This window comes from Telopea speciosissima, chromosome 3, assembly GCF_018873765.1.
Source record: "Telopea speciosissima isolate NSW1024214 ecotype Mountain lineage chromosome 3, Tspe_v1, whole genome shotgun sequence".
Taxonomy (NCBI): domain Eukaryota; kingdom Viridiplantae; phylum Streptophyta; class Magnoliopsida; order Proteales; family Proteaceae; genus Telopea; species Telopea speciosissima.
This window is the reverse complement of record NC_057918.1, coordinates 5,148,240-5,165,795: the sequence shown is the minus strand read 5'-3', so window position 1 is coordinate 5,165,795 and position 17,556 is coordinate 5,148,240. Positions and strand designations below refer to the sequence as shown.

General features: G+C 37.1%; 1 protein-coding gene across 2 annotated transcripts; it reads right to left on the bottom strand.

Annotated features, from left to right (window-relative positions):
- Positions 1-3,430: 3,430 nt before the first annotated feature.
- LOC122657123 (vignain-like) lies at positions 3,431-4,846 on the bottom strand. Of its 2 annotated transcripts, none has more exons than XM_043851902.1 (3): positions 4,362-4,846; positions 3,951-4,201; positions 3,431-3,857 (listed from the first exon to the last, which is right to left on the bottom strand). In XM_043851902.1, the coding sequence occupies exons 1-3, from the start codon at positions 4,822-4,824 to the stop codon at positions 3,468-3,470; spliced, it is 1,104 nt and encodes a 367-aa protein (XP_043707837.1). In that variant the 5' UTR covers positions 4,825-4,846; the 3' UTR covers positions 3,431-3,467. The 2 variants fall into 2 exon arrangements, with proteins under 2 accessions (XP_043707837.1, XP_043707836.1); XM_043851901.1 differs by having other exon boundaries at positions 3,431-3,872; positions 3,966-4,201; positions 4,362-4,845.
- Between the last annotated feature and the right edge of the window lie 12,710 nt (positions 4,847-17,556).

The following is a 17,556-nucleotide window of genomic DNA, read 5'->3' as shown; positions in this document are numbered from 1 at the left end:
CAGAAAAGAAGAATAATAGAAAGAGGTCGAAGTCCTCAAAACCCGTAATCGAATCAAACCGTTTAAATCGGAATTGATTTCAATGTTGGTCTAAAAAATAAAATTGTTTAATTAAATAATTCAGTTTAATTTTGAACCGATAAATTGTTGGTTTTGAATCAATTAAAATCAATTGAAACCGATATATTAGTGAAGCAATTATACATACAAAATCCATTAATCTTGGTATTCTATATATGTTTTCTAGTGTTTTGTAGTGAATTTACACCATATACATTAATTTAATCTGATATTATTTCTTAAGTCATAATTTGAGCTTAAACTTGCGTCAAAAAAAATAAATTTTGAGCTTAAATGTCTTGATTCAAGCCCAATAAAAATAGGTTTATTTCCAATTAAGTCCAAAATTGGTAACTCAAATTGACAATGAATCGAAACTGATTACAATTAAACTGAAATCATTTAAAAACCATGTAGCTAGAACTTTTATTAGGTGATTTAGATTTGAGATATTGGACTGTTTAATAAATGGTTCAGCTCTGATTTCTACTTTTCTTACCTTTAATCGAAACCAAACCAAACCAATTAACCTGACATTTTGATTTATATGACTGAAAAAGGGAAATTTTCACTAGATTGTTTGTATAAGTCTGAATCACATAACTATACATTTTGACATTAAGTTATGTCAAATTAAAGGGTAATATTGAAAATCCAACCATTTCATAATAAGGAAATTATCTGGATGGCCATGTGTACATTTTAGACTCAAATTCAATCTTCCATGTAATGTATATTTGATTTGTATTATCAGTCATTCCTTTCTTTTCTTTTTTCTTTTTGTTTTTTTATAAATTTCAATTTTCAATTGAGTTTTCAATCTTGAGATTATCTATTCAGTTCTATTTAACCTGCCATGTGACAAATATTTATCCTACCCTTTTTCACGGAGCGATTTTGCTGGGGTGGCATGTCCATTGAAGGCAAGTTTTTGCAAGCTCGCTACCACATCATTTCGCTTTGCCTATGCAAGGGGAAACGCTGGCTATAAGAAGTGCCTTATTATTTGCGTTGGCAGCCGGCTATGACAATCTTCAGATTGAAGCGTAGAACAAAGAGGTGATTGAGTTTCTTAGAGGATCAAGCAAGCTATCACCACTAGACACAGTAGCAGTTCTACAGTATGTGAAACTTTATGCTCTTTTCTCCATAGTGTCTTATGTACTTGTATTCCACGAGCTCTGAACTTTGTTGTGGATGTCCTGAGTAGGAAGGCCTTGTCCATTGTGTATAGGACTGATTGGTCGGATTCCACTCTTTGGCTTCGCCGACTCTGATTGGCGGTTTCCGCTGCTTGTACACATGCTTATCCTCATTAAACTACTCTTTACCCCAAAAAAAAACGTCCATTTGGAATCATGGACGGTTCTCTCTATCATGATCAATTATCATAGATGGCAGAAGTCCAAAACCAACAAGTGCGGCTCAGGCCCTTACGAAAGTGTTTTTACCTGAGCCGGCCTCAAAATCAACAAAGAGCAACAATTTTATCTACTCTGACAAGTTTCTCTCATTTTTTTAGTCCACATAGGAATCTCTTTGCCTACGCATCTGTTTAATGGGATTTTTTTTTTTTTGGGGGGCGGGTAATGAAAAAGGTTTAGCCCAATTTAAAAGGTTATCTTATCAATGGTGTTCAAAAAGCCAACACTTGACCTCCATTTTTTTTTTTTTTTGGGGGTAAATCCTATTCGTATAAACCATTAGTTTAACATTAACTATAAAGAACGAAACTCTATTTTCATGAAGAATAGAGATCCTTCACTAGAGATCAATGCCAAAGGCATAATATGGTTTTTCAGCTGTTCTAGTTTGTGGTTATTATTTCTTGTTTGCCTTCTGTCTCTGCAAAACGATGGAGCTAAAACATTGAGAAAGAGCGATTGACAAATAGTGAAATTATGGTATACTAACCATTCCTTAACATTCAAGATACTTTAAAAAATACGACCAAGGCAGCAGAGTAAATGATAAGATAATGAAAATTTCATGGCGTGGAGTTAAGAAAGAGAGGGAGAGAGCAATTTAGACAGTACATATATACATATGGGAAAAGGCTCTCTGAGCCTAAGGTCTACAATACCTTTTTCTTTTCACAATGAATTATTATACTATTTGAAAAAAAGAAAACTACTTAATCGCATGGCTCCAATACCTTTTCTTTTTTTCACAATGAATTATTATACTATTTGAAAAAAATAAAAAAAACTACTTGATCCTGTGGCTCCTATGCCTAGACACAATTCTACCTTGCCCCCATGGAAAGTATCGTGTACTGCCTATTGAAAGGCGGAAATTCCACTCCACCCAAATGGATGTTTGCAAGTTGCAACAAAGAAATAATGACTTAAAAAAAAAGGTGTTAGTATGAAGAGTACCTTGCCTACTCAAAGAATCCTCTCCTTAGGGTTCATCTTGTTGTCACAAGTAGGTGAACTAACAAGTTAAAGTCTTGCTTTTTCACCTTTGTCTTATTCATAAAAGTTATTTAATGTATGATTAAAAGGGTTTGTCAAAAGGTTGAGAGTCATTTAATAAAACATTTAATGCATGACCTATTTAAAGCCTTTTATTTTTTAAATTATTAGATGATTATTGTAAATAATAGAAAGAGCGAAAAAATAAGTTACAACTTGTAACCAAGTTAAAAGTTTTTTTGTAATGAGATTGCAACTTTACTTTATTGCCATTTTTATTATATATAATATGGAAAAAAAATTTTCTAATAAGGGAAAATCCTGTCATTTCTCAAGTGCACTTGAAAGATGTGTAACTTTATTATAAAAAGAAAGAAAGACGTGCAACTTTTAATAATGACAAGTTGATTTCAAATTATTTTTAACATTACATTAAAGGACCACAAGGAATGGGATCTCATTCACTGAGAGTTGGAGAGTGCGGGAAAGGGTATTGGGAGGGTATTTTGGAATATACCAAAACCCTAAGAGAGGTTTGTGAACCCTAGGATGGTGGGTGAACCGTCCTCTATGGGTGACCAGGATATTATCAGCCCTTGACCTGCTAAGACCCTATTGGAGGCTGGATTGATCAAAAAATCATCTTGCCCTAGCGAAAAAAAGATGATCACTTTCAACCTAAATGTTGGAGCGGCTTAAAATGATGATACTCATTCATGCCAGCAACTAATTAAATCTTGATCCAATTAAAAACTTTTATTTAATTTTCTCAGAAATCCCAGGGATTCCAATTTTTTTTTAGGTAACTAAGCAAATACTGTTACAACCTAATAAGCATACTACTTGCTCTCTAGAACTAAAAACATAAAGCAATAAACAGATTATATAGTCGATTTGTCTTTGTGGATCAAATGACAGATCTCTGCTGCAGTGATTGAAGAACGGAGTGGGACCACGTAAATGATATGCTCAGTCCTGAGTCCTGACTCCTCAGAGTTCGTCCTTGAGAGGTGATTCCGGTTCTGGAACATGTGCAGAAGAGTGTTTGATGGGATAAACAGCTTCCATGGCTATGCCACAAAGTCCCTCTTTAGCTGGGATGCCACGCTGCATTCTAATGTAACCTTTCTCTCCCCACTTGGCTCCCCATGAGTTCCTTACGATCCAGTACTTAGTTCCATCAACAGTTGTTCCATACCCAACAATCGCCACTCCATGATCTAGCTCTGTTCCGCAAGGTCCAGTGAATACCCCTTCTGAATAGAACTGGAATGCCTTGCCGCTTGCTTCAATGGAAACTGTTACAGGTTGGTTTGCGACAGCTTTCATCAGGGCAGCCTCGTTGTTGGCAGGCACATCTTGATGTCCATCAATTGTCACCACAGGACCATTCTTCTGCAAAATAAAGAAGAAATTTGAGAATTTGGCATTCTTAAATGTTCATCTGCAATCCCCCAGGGGTGGAATTTAGATTTTTAGAGAATCTACCTTTGATGCATCACAAATCCCATCTTTGGCTGTGTAGGGATAGTTCTCCTCTGTGGTGAGACCTCCATTCGACTTAACGAATTCGTATGCGTAATCCATGAGTCCTCCATTACAGCCTTCATTCTCGCCCTTGCTGCAATCGACCAGCTCCTGCTCAGATAGGGAGACGAGCTTCTTGGTTTTGATTTGGTTTATGCCCTCAACCCCAACCACAGTAGAAAAAGCCCAGCAACTACCTGTAACAGAATTAAAATTAAATTTAGAAATCTCATCAATCTGATCGATCAATCAAGCAAAGTAAACAAAACCCACAAGACAATCAGACCCAGTAATTGTAATCTCGATCAATTAATTAAACCTGTAATTGGCAGGGTATCTTTGAAATCAAATGCTTACCACATTGGCCTTGGTTCTTGACAGGGTTAACGGCACCTTTGGCCCTCCAGTCAATGGTAGAAGGGACGTTTTCGAAGTTTTCGTACATGAAGCCACCGGCCGCACGAGAACGCCCTCGCAGCATGCTGTGGTGGCTCAATTTGGAGCCTGCGTAGGTGCTTCGGAACTCATGGTTGGTCATGTCTGCGAAGTTGTTTAGCTTCAACTTGTAGGGGTGATCCTTCTTGTTGAATTCATGAATGTATTTGATATTCTCTTTGAACACATTGAAACGCTGTTGCTTCTCTGAGATGTCTCGAGAAACCGTGTGATGACTCCTCCACCTCTCGTACAAGTTCCAGAGACTGTCATCAGTCTCCAGATCCTTTTCAAGGTAATCGAAGCTCTGGGCTAAACCCAGAAGCAGAGCAAAAGAAAGAGCAACAACAACAAAAACCTTATTATCCATCACCATTGCTTTCATGTTTATATGGAAACTTAAGCCTCATGAAGCTGGTTTATATAGAAGAAGCACAACAGGGAAACCTCCTCGGTTCTGTCCTCCATTCACAATTCATTATTGGAGGGGATAGGAACAAGTGATAATATCATATTATCAGCTCACAATTTTGACCAGTACGTAGGATAAGTTTTTCATTTTTTGAATATCTTCTCTCAAGATGGATAAAACTCGGATCCAGATCTCCTATGGCCCAGCTGCCCGTAGCATCTTGTGTGAGACATGACAGGGTCGTGCGCGCAATGACCGCCTTATCCTTGTTCGGACAAGACACTGGGCAGGGGGTAAGACAATCATTGCATGCACAGCCCAATCTACACCGCACAGGCTGCTACGAGCAGTTGGGCCGTAGACAATCTGCATTGATAAAACTCTCTGTCTCTCTCACTCACTCAATCTAGGTCATCAACACTGAATGTTTTGACCAGTAGGATATGTTTTTAAGATTTTGAATATCTTCTCTCAAAATAAACTAGCTAGGGGTTTGAAGTTTCGGATCACCAAGAAATCCACTAAAAGATAAAAGAGAAAAACAGAAAATTAAGACGGTATGTTAGAAAGAGGTTGAGCTCCTCAAAACCAATGCAAATCGTCAGCCAGTGCGGCACAGCAATTATCCCGATTATATCACTAACTTCAAATCATTTCATATTTGGTCGTTATTAAATTTCACTTAACTTTGCGTTCAATTCCGTTTGATTTAGAATGTAAATAAAAATTTCATGTAAAATATATCATTACTAAAAGTGATAAGACATTTAAGTAGTTCAAACAATCACATGGATAGTGATTACAAAAGTTTCTTTATTAAGTTTGAAAACTTTCACTTCCCATCCCTTAAATTTTCCTTACAATCAAACGTAGCCATTATTTGAGCTTGCCATGTACTGTTCACGCCCCTCTCTCAACACATACGGTCAATCCGATCCCAATCCAAACACTATTTGTTACCTCATTAGGAAGCATGGGGAACTTAATCAAGTCTTAATTAACTGTCTAAATGTACCCATAATTAAAGATGCCATGAGTATGATTCCAATTGAAATGGTTAAAATATATGAAACATTAATTGAAAAGGACTCCAGGATTCCCAACTCCCAAAACCAAACTACGAAAGAAAAGAAAAGATGCCATCGAAAAGCAATATTTAGGTTGAGATTCTTTGAATTTGTTATATATACTATTCTAGTCCCAAAATACACAGAGATTCCACGGAAAGAAGATTGGATAGGATGAATTTTAAGAATTTGGAGAAGTTAATCGTGAACATGATGAGGGTTATGGCTGGACTAATCAAGTTAATTAATATAATGAGCTCATCTTACGAGTGGTAGGTGCAATGCCTTCTGATTTATTTATGGGATTATCTGAATGACACTTCTATATATGTAATTTAAAAAAAGATAAATTACATTGCCACCCCTTGAGGTTTGTATTAAATATAGAACGACTCCCTGTGTTTTTAAATTATACAGCCACACCCCCTGAGTGGTCGGTGTTAAATAATACATTTTAAATACCAATTTTGCCCTTTTCTAATATCCTGTTAATATCCAATGGGAAATTCCAACTTTACCCTTTTACCCTTATGTACAAAACCCTCTTTCTTCTCTAGAAACCACTGTCCTCTCCGACGAGAAACCACTGTCCTCTCCAGATCTGCAAGGGAGGAACTATTGACTTTCATTTTACTTCTTAAACAAAACCCTTCTTATTCAACATTCTTCTTCAACCTTCATCTTCAAATTCCGATAGAGGCATCTCGGCCAGGAAGGGGGAGGGTGGGGGTTCAGAGAAAATTATCTTCTATATATGTAATTTAGAAAAAGATAAATTACATTGCCACCCCTTGAGGTTTGTATTAAATATAGAACGACTCCCTGTGTTTTTAAATTATACAGCCACACCCCCTGAGTGGTCGGTGTTAAATAATACATTTTAAATACCAATTTTGCCCTTTTCTAATATCCTGTTAATATCCAATGGGAAATTCCAACTTTACCCTTTTACCCTTATGTACAAAACCCTCTTTCTTCTCTAGAAACCACTGTCCTCTCCGACGAGAAACCACTGTCCTCTCCAGCGATCTGCAAGGGAGGAACTATCGACTTTCATTTTACTTCTTAAACAAAAACCCTTCTTATTCAACATTCTTCTTCAACCTTCATCTTCAAATTCCGATAGAGGCATCTCGGCCAGGAAGGGGGAGGGTGGGGGTTCAGAGAAAATTATTGATTTTTGCAAAACAAAAGTTCAATCATGTAAACAATGGGAGGGTTCGGTTCAGCGTATCCATTCACTTAATAGAAAGCTTTCCACTTTATGATTAACTTTTGTCATAACTTTAGGGCACGCAAGCTCACTATCACCGCCCCAAAAACTAGCCCAAACACAGACGGCAACCACATCAGTAAATCCAATTCTGTCACAATATCCAAAGGCATCATTTGAACAAGGGATGATTGCATCTCAATCGGTCAAGGCCCAATCAATACCACCATTAATGAGGTTACTTGCGGACCAGGACATGGAATTAGGTATGTTTTCCCTTGATCCCTAACCCTAATTTTCAAGAGAAACCTAGAAAAGGTGTGGCTTTAACTAATTCAATATTAATATTGTGGGTTTTATGTTTAAACAACAGAGTTGGTAGCCTTGGCAAGTATCCAGATGAAAAGGATGTGAATGGAGTTGCAATGACGAACTGCACATTATCGAACACAGAAAATGGTGTTAGTTAAGCAATCTCCTAAACCTAAGAGTCTTTGTTTACAGAATTTTCTAGATTCGACCAAAACCTTCACCAGATCATACTCTGACTCACAAGATCTCAAGCATTGATGAAGAGAAGTGGGAGCTACAAGAGTTTAAAGATTGACGATTCTGATTCCTAAGCGTTTAAAGAGAGTGAATAGTGAAACCTCTCTGTGTGTTTGTTCTTTAAGAGTTGAGCTCTAGCACTTATGCATAACCCAGGGTTTAATTTCATCTTTTTTGTTCAAGCAAATTCAAGCCGGGAGGGGAGGATGGGGTGTGGTGGTGGTGGTGGTGTTAGGTTGTAGTGGGTAGGGGGGTGGGTTGGGTTGCAGCAGGTGGTGGGGCCAGTGGGGTTGCAGAGAAAAAGAAGAAGAAGAAGGGGGGATGGTGATGGGTCCCATTAACTCTATTTCAAGGGCAAAATTAGGAAAAGGAAAAAATTGAGCAATTAGGGGTATATTAGTCATTTTAAGTCATGAATTACCAACACCGTACCAATTAACGGGAATGATATAACGGAGTGGGGCTGTCTGTAACAACTAACCAAACCTCAAGGGGTGTGGCTGTATAATTTAAAAACACAAGGGATCGCTCTGTATTTACTATAAACCTTAGGGGGTGATAGTGTTAGAAAATGTAGCGACGGATTTGGCTGAAGTAATCAAGTTCATTACGATGACGAGCCCATCTTATGAGTCATGGGTGCAATGCCTTTTGTTTTATTCCTAGAAGTTCTTTTAAGTTAGGAGCAAAAGAGGGTTTTCAATATTTTTTTAAAATCAAGTTACTAATTTATCTTTTTCAAGAGTTGTCATCGATCAAGACAATGTTTCAAAAATCAAAATCAGATCAGCTGAATCGGCTAATTCGAATCGATATTAGCAGTGACCAATCCCAATTTTGAACATTTTAGACTGACTTATTTTATCCTTGTTGAAAAAATAAGATTGCAAATTATTAAATACATTGATGAACATCAATGTGTTTGAGATACTGAGGACTGCTACGTACCATTGAAACAGGAGTAAGCTCCATAGTATAAGTAGGGTACATCTGTACAGGACTGAGATCCATTGATTCAGAAGTTGCTGGAATACTTACCATGGGATCATCATCATAGATAAAAATAAAAAATAAAAAAAAAAGGACCCCTGTATCGGGATTGGGATCAGGATCCAGATCCGGTCGGTCCCGATTCTTATCAGGGTCAGTGAAGATTCCTAACCCTAGTTGCCGTACATGAATTCAAAACATGGTATTGTGAATTTAGCTCGTCTCCAGGGATGCGTGCACCCAGGGTGTTGTTAGGGGGCATCCAGTGGTTGAGCTGTATCGTACACATCTCGGCGCATACCTAGGGTGCGGTACAGCCCAACGGCTGGCAGCACCCTGGGCGTTCCTGCTCCCTGGAGACAATCGTGATCCGTCTATGTCGCCTTCGGTTGACCTTAGGTGGTCTTTTTCTTCAGTTGGGGCACCCTCCTAAGTCGACTAAGAGGGACCAAAGTGAAAGTTTCACGACACACGCATTGATTATGTGAGAAATCTCAAAGTGCAGATATGCTATGGTCTTCAGGAATTCGTTCTATATATCCCAACTTTGCACCCTTAATTGGTTGGTGTTTGTTAACAGATCTGTGGATGAGGCTGTCTCAGTGCTATGGGCCCCTCCTAGCCCTTCTGCTGCCCCGGCCCCTTATCTCACGGAAAATTATCACCTCCAGTTTGCTGCCCGGCCCAGTTCCCCAGTTCCTCTAATAGGGGGATGGTGGATCCCACCCGGGCAGGGTGTTTGGGCATGGGTAGAGAGGTCATTTCAGCCCCCCTTTGTTAGAGGAACTGGGGAACTGGGCCAGTCAGCAAACTGGAGGTGATAAAGATCCTTATCTCACTGGGGCATGGAATGTGGATGATACACGCTTCGGGGGTTGCTATGTTGATATTGATGCTTCCCTTTCCCGTTCTCCCTCTGCTATGGGTTTGCGCTCACTTATCTTGGATGTCTCTAGTCTACATGTTTTGGTAGCGCGCCACTGATCATGTGTTTGAAATATGTCAACATTCATTCGGATTGCCAGGCTCTATTCCAATGTCTACTTGGCATCTTCGTGCCCGGATCCTGATTCTCTATTGTCGAGTTGTCTGGTAAAATCGTGCTGTACAGACACAGCAAGGCATGAAATGACCGCCTTACCCCGATGATCTTATTAAGATTGTAGGTACTCTTTTGCCTAATGAGATTTAATAATATTCTCCCATTCTAGGGTTTTAACACTAAAAAAGAGTACTAATTACAAAAAATATGGCCAAGGCAATGGAGTAAATGATAAGATAATGAAGCCTCAATCTAAGAAAGCATGAGTTCTAAGAAATGAATTTAGGCATAGTTTTTAGGGACTATGTCTTTGGGAATTTCCCAAGTTTGGTGATTCTGTCCACCTCTTGTACTTCTTTCTCCTTCTTTGAGACGAGGCTTTGCTTCTTCTCTTTTTTAATAAATGAATCTTTTGTTTGTTTCTATCAAAAACAAATCCTTTGTTTGTTGATAAAAGAATAAATAATAAAAAACTTATCCAATGGTTGAACAATATGGATCTGAAATCATCCCTGTATTCGGTTTAATGTGCACATAGGACCACCTTACATATAATAGAAATTGGATTTTTTTTCGAAAAAAATAAACCGTCTGGATCGATTCCATGGATTCCCTAATTAACAATTATGTGAACAGGGATATTGAAGTTGTAACCAACTACTTAGCTCCAAAGAACTTAAACCTCTATGCAACTTTAATTATTATTATGGGAATGTGTTCTTTGTCTTGGAGCGTGACTCCGGCCTGTACCAACACATAGCCAATGGGAGGACACACGGAAGCATCAATAGGGGTGGAGTAGTCATTTTGCCCCTGTTGTGTTTGGTGCAACATGGGGAAATGAGTTCTTTTTTCTTTTTTTATAGGTAATATTGATTTAGGGAAATGATCCCTATCCTCTCTCTCTCTCTCTCTCTCTCTCTCTCCTCCCTTGAAAATGATTTCTTTGTCTCAGCACCCTGATAGCTTTCTTTTTCCTTAATTTTTGTTAAGAAAAAAAAAGATTTACAATTTATAATAAATACACCAGTTAGAATCATCCTTTGCAGTATTTAATAGATCAATAGGAAACATCGATGGATAAATATCAGTTCCAGTCAATCTTCTGTCAGTAGACTCCATTGGATTATGTATCATATCTACCGATAAATATCGATTAATATATTCAAAAAGTGTTTTTGCAATGGAATTAACCCCAAAAAAAAGAAAAGAAAAGAAAAGAGTGGGGAGGGAAAATGGTTTTTTGGACCGTCAGGGCGCATGTGTGATAAAGCACCCCAAACCCATCCAGTTTCTTCATGGGCGGAAAAAAGAGTATCTCCCCTAAGGGGCTTACACCCATATAAAACTTTCTTTCTTTTTCTATTTTTTTGGGTAAAACCACTCATATAGAATCATATTGGATTCTATATGTACAATTATCATTTCTCTTCCACTTCCACTATTAGACTAAACATTCCACACACAAAAGTGTAATGCCCAAAAAGCAAAAAACACGAAAACAAAAATGCAAGATCTTGAGGGAGAGAAAGCCAATTTTTTTTTTAAATAAAATTTTATAAGACAGTTTGAAACTTATTTATTCAAACACCATTTAATACAGCATGGAGTGTGTAGCTCTACAATTTCACAATGATAACATTTCTATCTTGTACAAGTTCATGTTTAAAAACGAACTATATATGCAATTTTTATTTCTAATCCACTGGTGCCTTCCCCCCTCTCCACAAAAAAGAAAAAGATGTTATTCTAAACCAGAGTTTAAAAACAAGGAACCGAGATCCGAATTAGAGGCAATCAATTCTGTTATAAATTACTTAGAATTGGTTGGAAAACGACCAAAATCTGATCTAAAGCCTAGAAACGGAGTGTGAACCGGCCATTATGGAATGGGAGGAATCACGATCAGCAGAATCCAATCCAAATAGGCTGATTCACTCGATCTGATTCTGTTTTTTGAAAACGTGCTTTGAGCGGCCAGCTTGGAAAAGAATTTCGTAATGGATGTTCATTTTTGTCACATAGATTAGCGATTTGATAATTCTGATTATTGGATATTTATGGAGTCATGTTGCTCGATCATTTGTCAAATTTCATAATCTAATCCAATCAAGCACACTCTCGTGTTGGTACGTATCCACATATTTTGTCTGCATGTTTATTGTTACTCTAGCAACTACTGTGCATTTTCTGGTATTTTCATATTGATGTACATTAAGATATCAAATTATCTGTAATCTTGTTTTTTGGCCCTCTTGTCATTTCACGTGTGTACTCAAAATATCTGTAAGAAAAAAATTATTAATATTTGAAAAGTTAATTATAATTAATTTTAAATTTTCATTTTAGCTTCTTCATTACTTTTTAGAAATAAAACAAAGGACAATCAAAAGAATGTGTCAAATTCTAAATACACCTATATAGAGGTGTCATCTAGATAGTCCTTATTCTAAAGCTTAGTATTTAATTACCGGGAAATTTCTGATTATAATTGAAACTTCACATGTGAACAGAGAAGCATAGAGTCAACCTTCCACTAATTTAGGTGTCCACTTAAATTGCCATGTGATAGATATTTAGGTGTCACTTAGAGATTCCTCTCACATAAATTAATCAAACTCATACCATTTCTCATTTAGGAGAACCCATACAGGAAATGATTAAAATAATTAACAAATTTTTAATAAAACATAAACTTAGTTTTCCTAACACACAAGCACTTGCATGCTAAGTAACCCTCCCTGTTTTTCCACCTTATTTTTTTTTTTATCCAATGGATCAGACCAAGCAACTTGTCATTGGAGATAGACGTTTCTTTCTTTTAATGTCTAATTAAAAAAAAAAAGGTAGGTGCGGTGTAGGTCAAATGGGAAGAAAGAGCAAAAATAAGAAGCAGTTTTATAATACACTGATTATTTCTATTTTTTATTTTTTTTTTAAATTTCGAGAGGTATCCACGCACATTGGCCCGACTAATCCCACCCAACTAATCCCATCGTACCTACTGTCGGTCACAAATCTTCGTTACAACAATCAACTGGCTTGAGACTGAGTGATGACTGACCCAAGGTGAGGGCAATGGGATTCGAACTTAAGAAGGGTTTACGGCTCTCCTTGGTTCGCAATAAACCCTTCCTAAGTTCGCAACTACGCCAAAACTCTTGGGTTGATTATTTAAAATAAATAAATTTAACTTCATAAATTTTATTTTGAAAAAAAAATACAAATCTTTATCAACTCTTAACTCTCTAGACTTCTTCTGAAAGGCCAAAGCCATGAGTCTTAAATAAACAATTTATAACTCAAGTTAAATACAAAATTTTTTGTTAGAATAAGTTAAATACAATTAAAAGAAAATTAATCCAAACTAAAATCTAATCAAATTGAAATTTAAAATTTTGACTTTTCCCAGTCCATTTTGTTAATGTGTTTTCTTTTGGATCCGACACCTCTACTTCCGCCTGCCCGGTACTTCTGTGCGCCCACACACACAAGACGAGTGGAAAGTACTACCTTACCCCCACTCGGGCAAGGCGCTCGGGCAGGGGTAAGGCGGTACATTCCACCCACCTTATATGTGAGGTGTGCGAAAATACTGCCCGAGGCGAAAGTAGAGAAGTCTCATCGGTTTTCTTAGAGGCGATGGGTTGAGTTGCACGTCAATCACTTATTTTGGCTTCTCAGAAAACTATTGGGTAGTGCACATGATGCACATGATTGGTAGAAAATGCTTCATTAATATGTTAATTAAGATTCGTAATCTCATGATTCATCTTTTAATTTTCTCTATCATAAAAAAAAAATCTTTAAATTTTGTCACTTATAAAAAAATCTACTTAATTTTTTAATCCAAAGTCGATTATCGACATTTCTTGACCCGACATGCCACAATTTGCCATTTTTTTATTTTTTTTTTTTATTTTAGGACTCGGTTATTGTCGATCTTTATAGGATATTAAGTCTTTTTTCTTTTAATATATGGGAGAAAGAATGCTAACCAATGCTTTGTGTAGACGTGTACCTGTGCCTAGACACAGTCCGATGCTAAAAGATCTTTGCACCTCTGGACCTTACCACCTTTTTAGGGATGCAACGGTCTTTTCGCATCAGACTGTGTCTGGGTGCAGGTATACGCTCACACACAACACTGGTTAGCGTTCCTTTTCCCTTAATATGTACAGGTAATATGTATGGATTCCTAGTGAACTTGATTGTAACTTGGTCTAATCCTTTTTTAGCACCCCCCCCCCCCACCCAAAAAAAAAAAACTTGGTCTAATCCTTCGCAATAGACTAGTTTGAACCGGGTTACGTACCAAGCAGATTGTCAAATCAACTGGGATCGATCACTCACAATCATAACTGAGTCAACTCAATCGATACGGCCAATCCAATCCCAATCCAAACAGTATTTGTTACCTCATTAGGAAGCATGGGGAACTTAATCAAGTCTTAATTAACTGTCTAAATATGCCCATAATTAAAGATGTCATGTGGTATGATTCCAATTGAAATGATTAAAATATATGAAACATTTATTGAAGGACTCCAGGATTCCCAGCTACCAAAACCAAAAGAAGAAGAAAAGAAAAGATCCCATCGAAAGGCAATATTTAGGTTGAGATTCTGAGATTCTCTAAATTTGTTGTATACTATTCTAGTCCTAAAAGCACAGGGATTCCACGTAAAGAAGATTGGATTGGAGGAAATTTAAGAATTTGGAGAAGTTAATTGTGAACATGATGAGGGTTATGGCTGGAGTAATCCAGTTAATTAACATACTGAGCTCATCTTACGAGTCGTGGGTGCAATGCCTTCCCATTTATTTATGGGATTATGTGAATGATACTTCTGTACATATAATTTAGAAAATGTAACGACGGATTTGACTAAAGTAATCAAGTTCATTGAGATGATGAGCCCATCTTATGAGTCGTGGGTGCAATGTCTCTTGTTTTATTCCTAGAAGTTCTTTTAAGTTACGAGCAAAAGAGAATTTTCAATATTTTTTTTATAATCAAATTGTTAGTTTATCTTTTTCAAGAGTTGTCATCAAGACACTGTTTCAAAAATCAAAATCAAACCAATCGAATCAGTTAATTCGAATCGATATTAGCAATGACCTATCCCAATTTTTTAACATTTCGAGAGTAGTTTATTTTAGGGTTTTTGGGATGAATTCCGATCTATACATGTGAGTGAAATGACATATTTTTATCATTGTTGAAAAATTAAATATTAAATTTAGAAAAAAATAAGATTAATAAACAAATTGATGAACATCAATAAAAAATTATCTTAATTTTATTATGTACTTATTAGAGAGCCAATTGGATTTTTGTAATGAGACGTGGAAGCAAATGGTCTAAAAGTCTTGACTTATGGCATCTATACTCTCAATAATCGTTTCTTCTTTGAATCTTTCAAAATGTCAACTTGGTAAGTGGGAAACTGAACCAAATTGAAACACATCATGGTCACCATCAATTGATTAATAATACAAGATTCAGATTAGATAATACAAGATTCAATCTCGAATACTGATTATTAATTTCAAGATTCATGGGGACTCCATGACCTTTCAAAGGCATGAGTTGTGGCCTAAAAATATATAAATGTGTGAAATTAAGCATCATTAGGCATTGACTTTATATTTCATTTCTTTCTAGTACGTGATGACTCATGAGGTAGTCAGGGACCCAGTCTGGGTGACAGTCCTTATCTATGGAAGAGTTTCTTAAAAGACAAGAATGAAAACAGTTTTCATTGATATAATAACACTTTTGCACTGGTTCCATGTTTCAACCAAATCAAGTAAAAAATTTTTACTATAATCTATTTCTTGTAAGTTAAAAAATTAAATTCGATTTGATGGAAATTTTTATTTGATACTAAGATTGTTTAAAAAAAAAAAAAGAGTGAAAGTTGGGTTATGGATCATTGAAAGCCATCGGATTATGGGTTATGGATCATTGAAAGCCTATTTATGCCTGAGTAGTAGTCTAAATATTAATTGATGCTTAACCTTAAGCGTTACTGAAAGATAATTCTAAAGAGTGTGGAAAAATTTGACAATTTTCTAATCTACAGTAGAAACAAGACATTTGAATGTATTAGAAAGGAAAAATACGAAACACGAGACGTTTGAATCTATTGATAAAAATGTTGACATTTTTGTTTTATATTAATGGACCGACTTTCTTTACACCCATGGTGAAAAGTGAATCTTTTAATCCATGGAATATGACCCTCAAACTACATTCACTAATCTGGGAGTCCAGTCATAGTGCCAAATCACCTTGAATGAAGAGAATGGGAGAAAATTTTCTTCTGTAACATTTAGGAGAAAGTTTTCCCACACCTGTAGTGTAGGGTTCAGCCAACATCCTACGACCCTAAAACACCCCCCCATAAGACGAAGTCAATAATACCTTTCCTCTATGCATAATACTTCTCCTACCATCCCGTAGTCAAGGAATTTCCCTTCATCATGGTTCAAGGACAACTCAATCTTAACATTTATCCTAGTCCCATGAAAAACTAGTTAAAATGTCAAGAAGAATGGGGAAAAGAGAATGTTTCTTACACGCAAAATGTAGGGTTTAACCACAATCTTAGTGTCCTAAAACATCCCCTCCTTTTATATGAAGTTGATAATACCCTTTAGAAGGTCGTGGTCCCCTTGACCCTGGCTGAAGGAAAATCCGATTCCGATAAAATGTGACTTTTTTTTTTTCCAATTTACTTTTTCTGTCTTATTGTCCCATAACATGCTGAGGAGCAATCCCACAACTATGCCACGGATCTTTATCGCCCCCAGTACTGGGGGGGGTCCTGTGCGCATCGTGCGGCTAGACACCATCCATGTGTGCACGGTGGGGCCCATTGTGCACACATGGGCGGTGCCCAGCCACACGATGTGCACTGGACCGCCCCCAATACTGGGGGCGATAATTTTCCCTATGCCACCCCATACTCCTCGCTAAACAAACTGAGCCAAAAGCATTGGCTTCCTCGTCCCGCTCTCTTTTGAAAAGCCTTTATTTTTTTGGGATAAGTGCTACTCTATTCTATTCTAAGGGGAAGGAAATGTGTGAACCAGGAGGCTTGAACCCCAGACTTAGTAGCAATGAATTTTTTAAAGGGCGATTATGGAGGTATAAATCCTCTCCAATGCCCCAATGGTGCAGTGCAATTCGGGGTGGAGAGGTTAACACTTGGTAGCTCAGACATCCAACAGTCCGAGGTCATTGACTTCATTTCTTTTTTCTTTCTTCTCGAGCTCGATACCGTTGAATATCCAAACTACTAGGTGTCAACATCTCTAGCCCGAACTGCACCACACTCCACTTTTAGGGAATTGGGGGGACCTTTTTCCTTAAAAGAGGGGTTTTGCTTCCATCAATCTATTTGTGGGAAATCGTGTCCCTAAAGTCTCCAAGAACATGACCAACCCGTCACCCCTAGTGAATATCTTAAACAAAGTTAGCGTGTTTGGCATGCAAAGATGAAACCACAAAATGTACAAAGCTCTCATTCTACCCACATGCATTGTCATGCATGGATGGAACTGTTAAAATGTAACCGAACCATCCTCTTTCTTTACTTTATTTTTCCAGTTAAAGTTCTAGCGAGTAAGTATCTGCCTCATGTCACTACTACTCATCCTAGCTAATTAATTAATAAATAATTCGGCCAAATATACCCTAGTTTGGTAACCTTCCTAGCTTATAATTGATTGATTTATCCATTCTGAATTGTTACCCACAAGAAACCTTCAACTTGATAATCTATTCTCAATTATTCTCTTCCCCTGCTATGCCCTCCAATAATTAATTGTGATTG

Bases quoted from the DNA above. Each gene is read 5' to 3' on its own strand.
- LOC122657123 (XM_043851902.1), bottom strand. From the start codon at position 4,824: ATGAAAGCAATGGTGATGGATAATAAGGTTTTTGTTGTTGTTGCTCTT. The intron at 4,202-4,361 runs GTAAGCATTTGA...ATTCTGTTACAG, and splicing joins CAAGAACCAAGGCCAATGTG to GTAGTTGCTGGGCTTTTTCT. The intron at 3,858-3,950 runs ATCTAAATTCCA...AATGGTCCTGTG, and splicing joins CAAAGGTAGATTCTCTAAAA to GTGACAATTGATGGACATCA.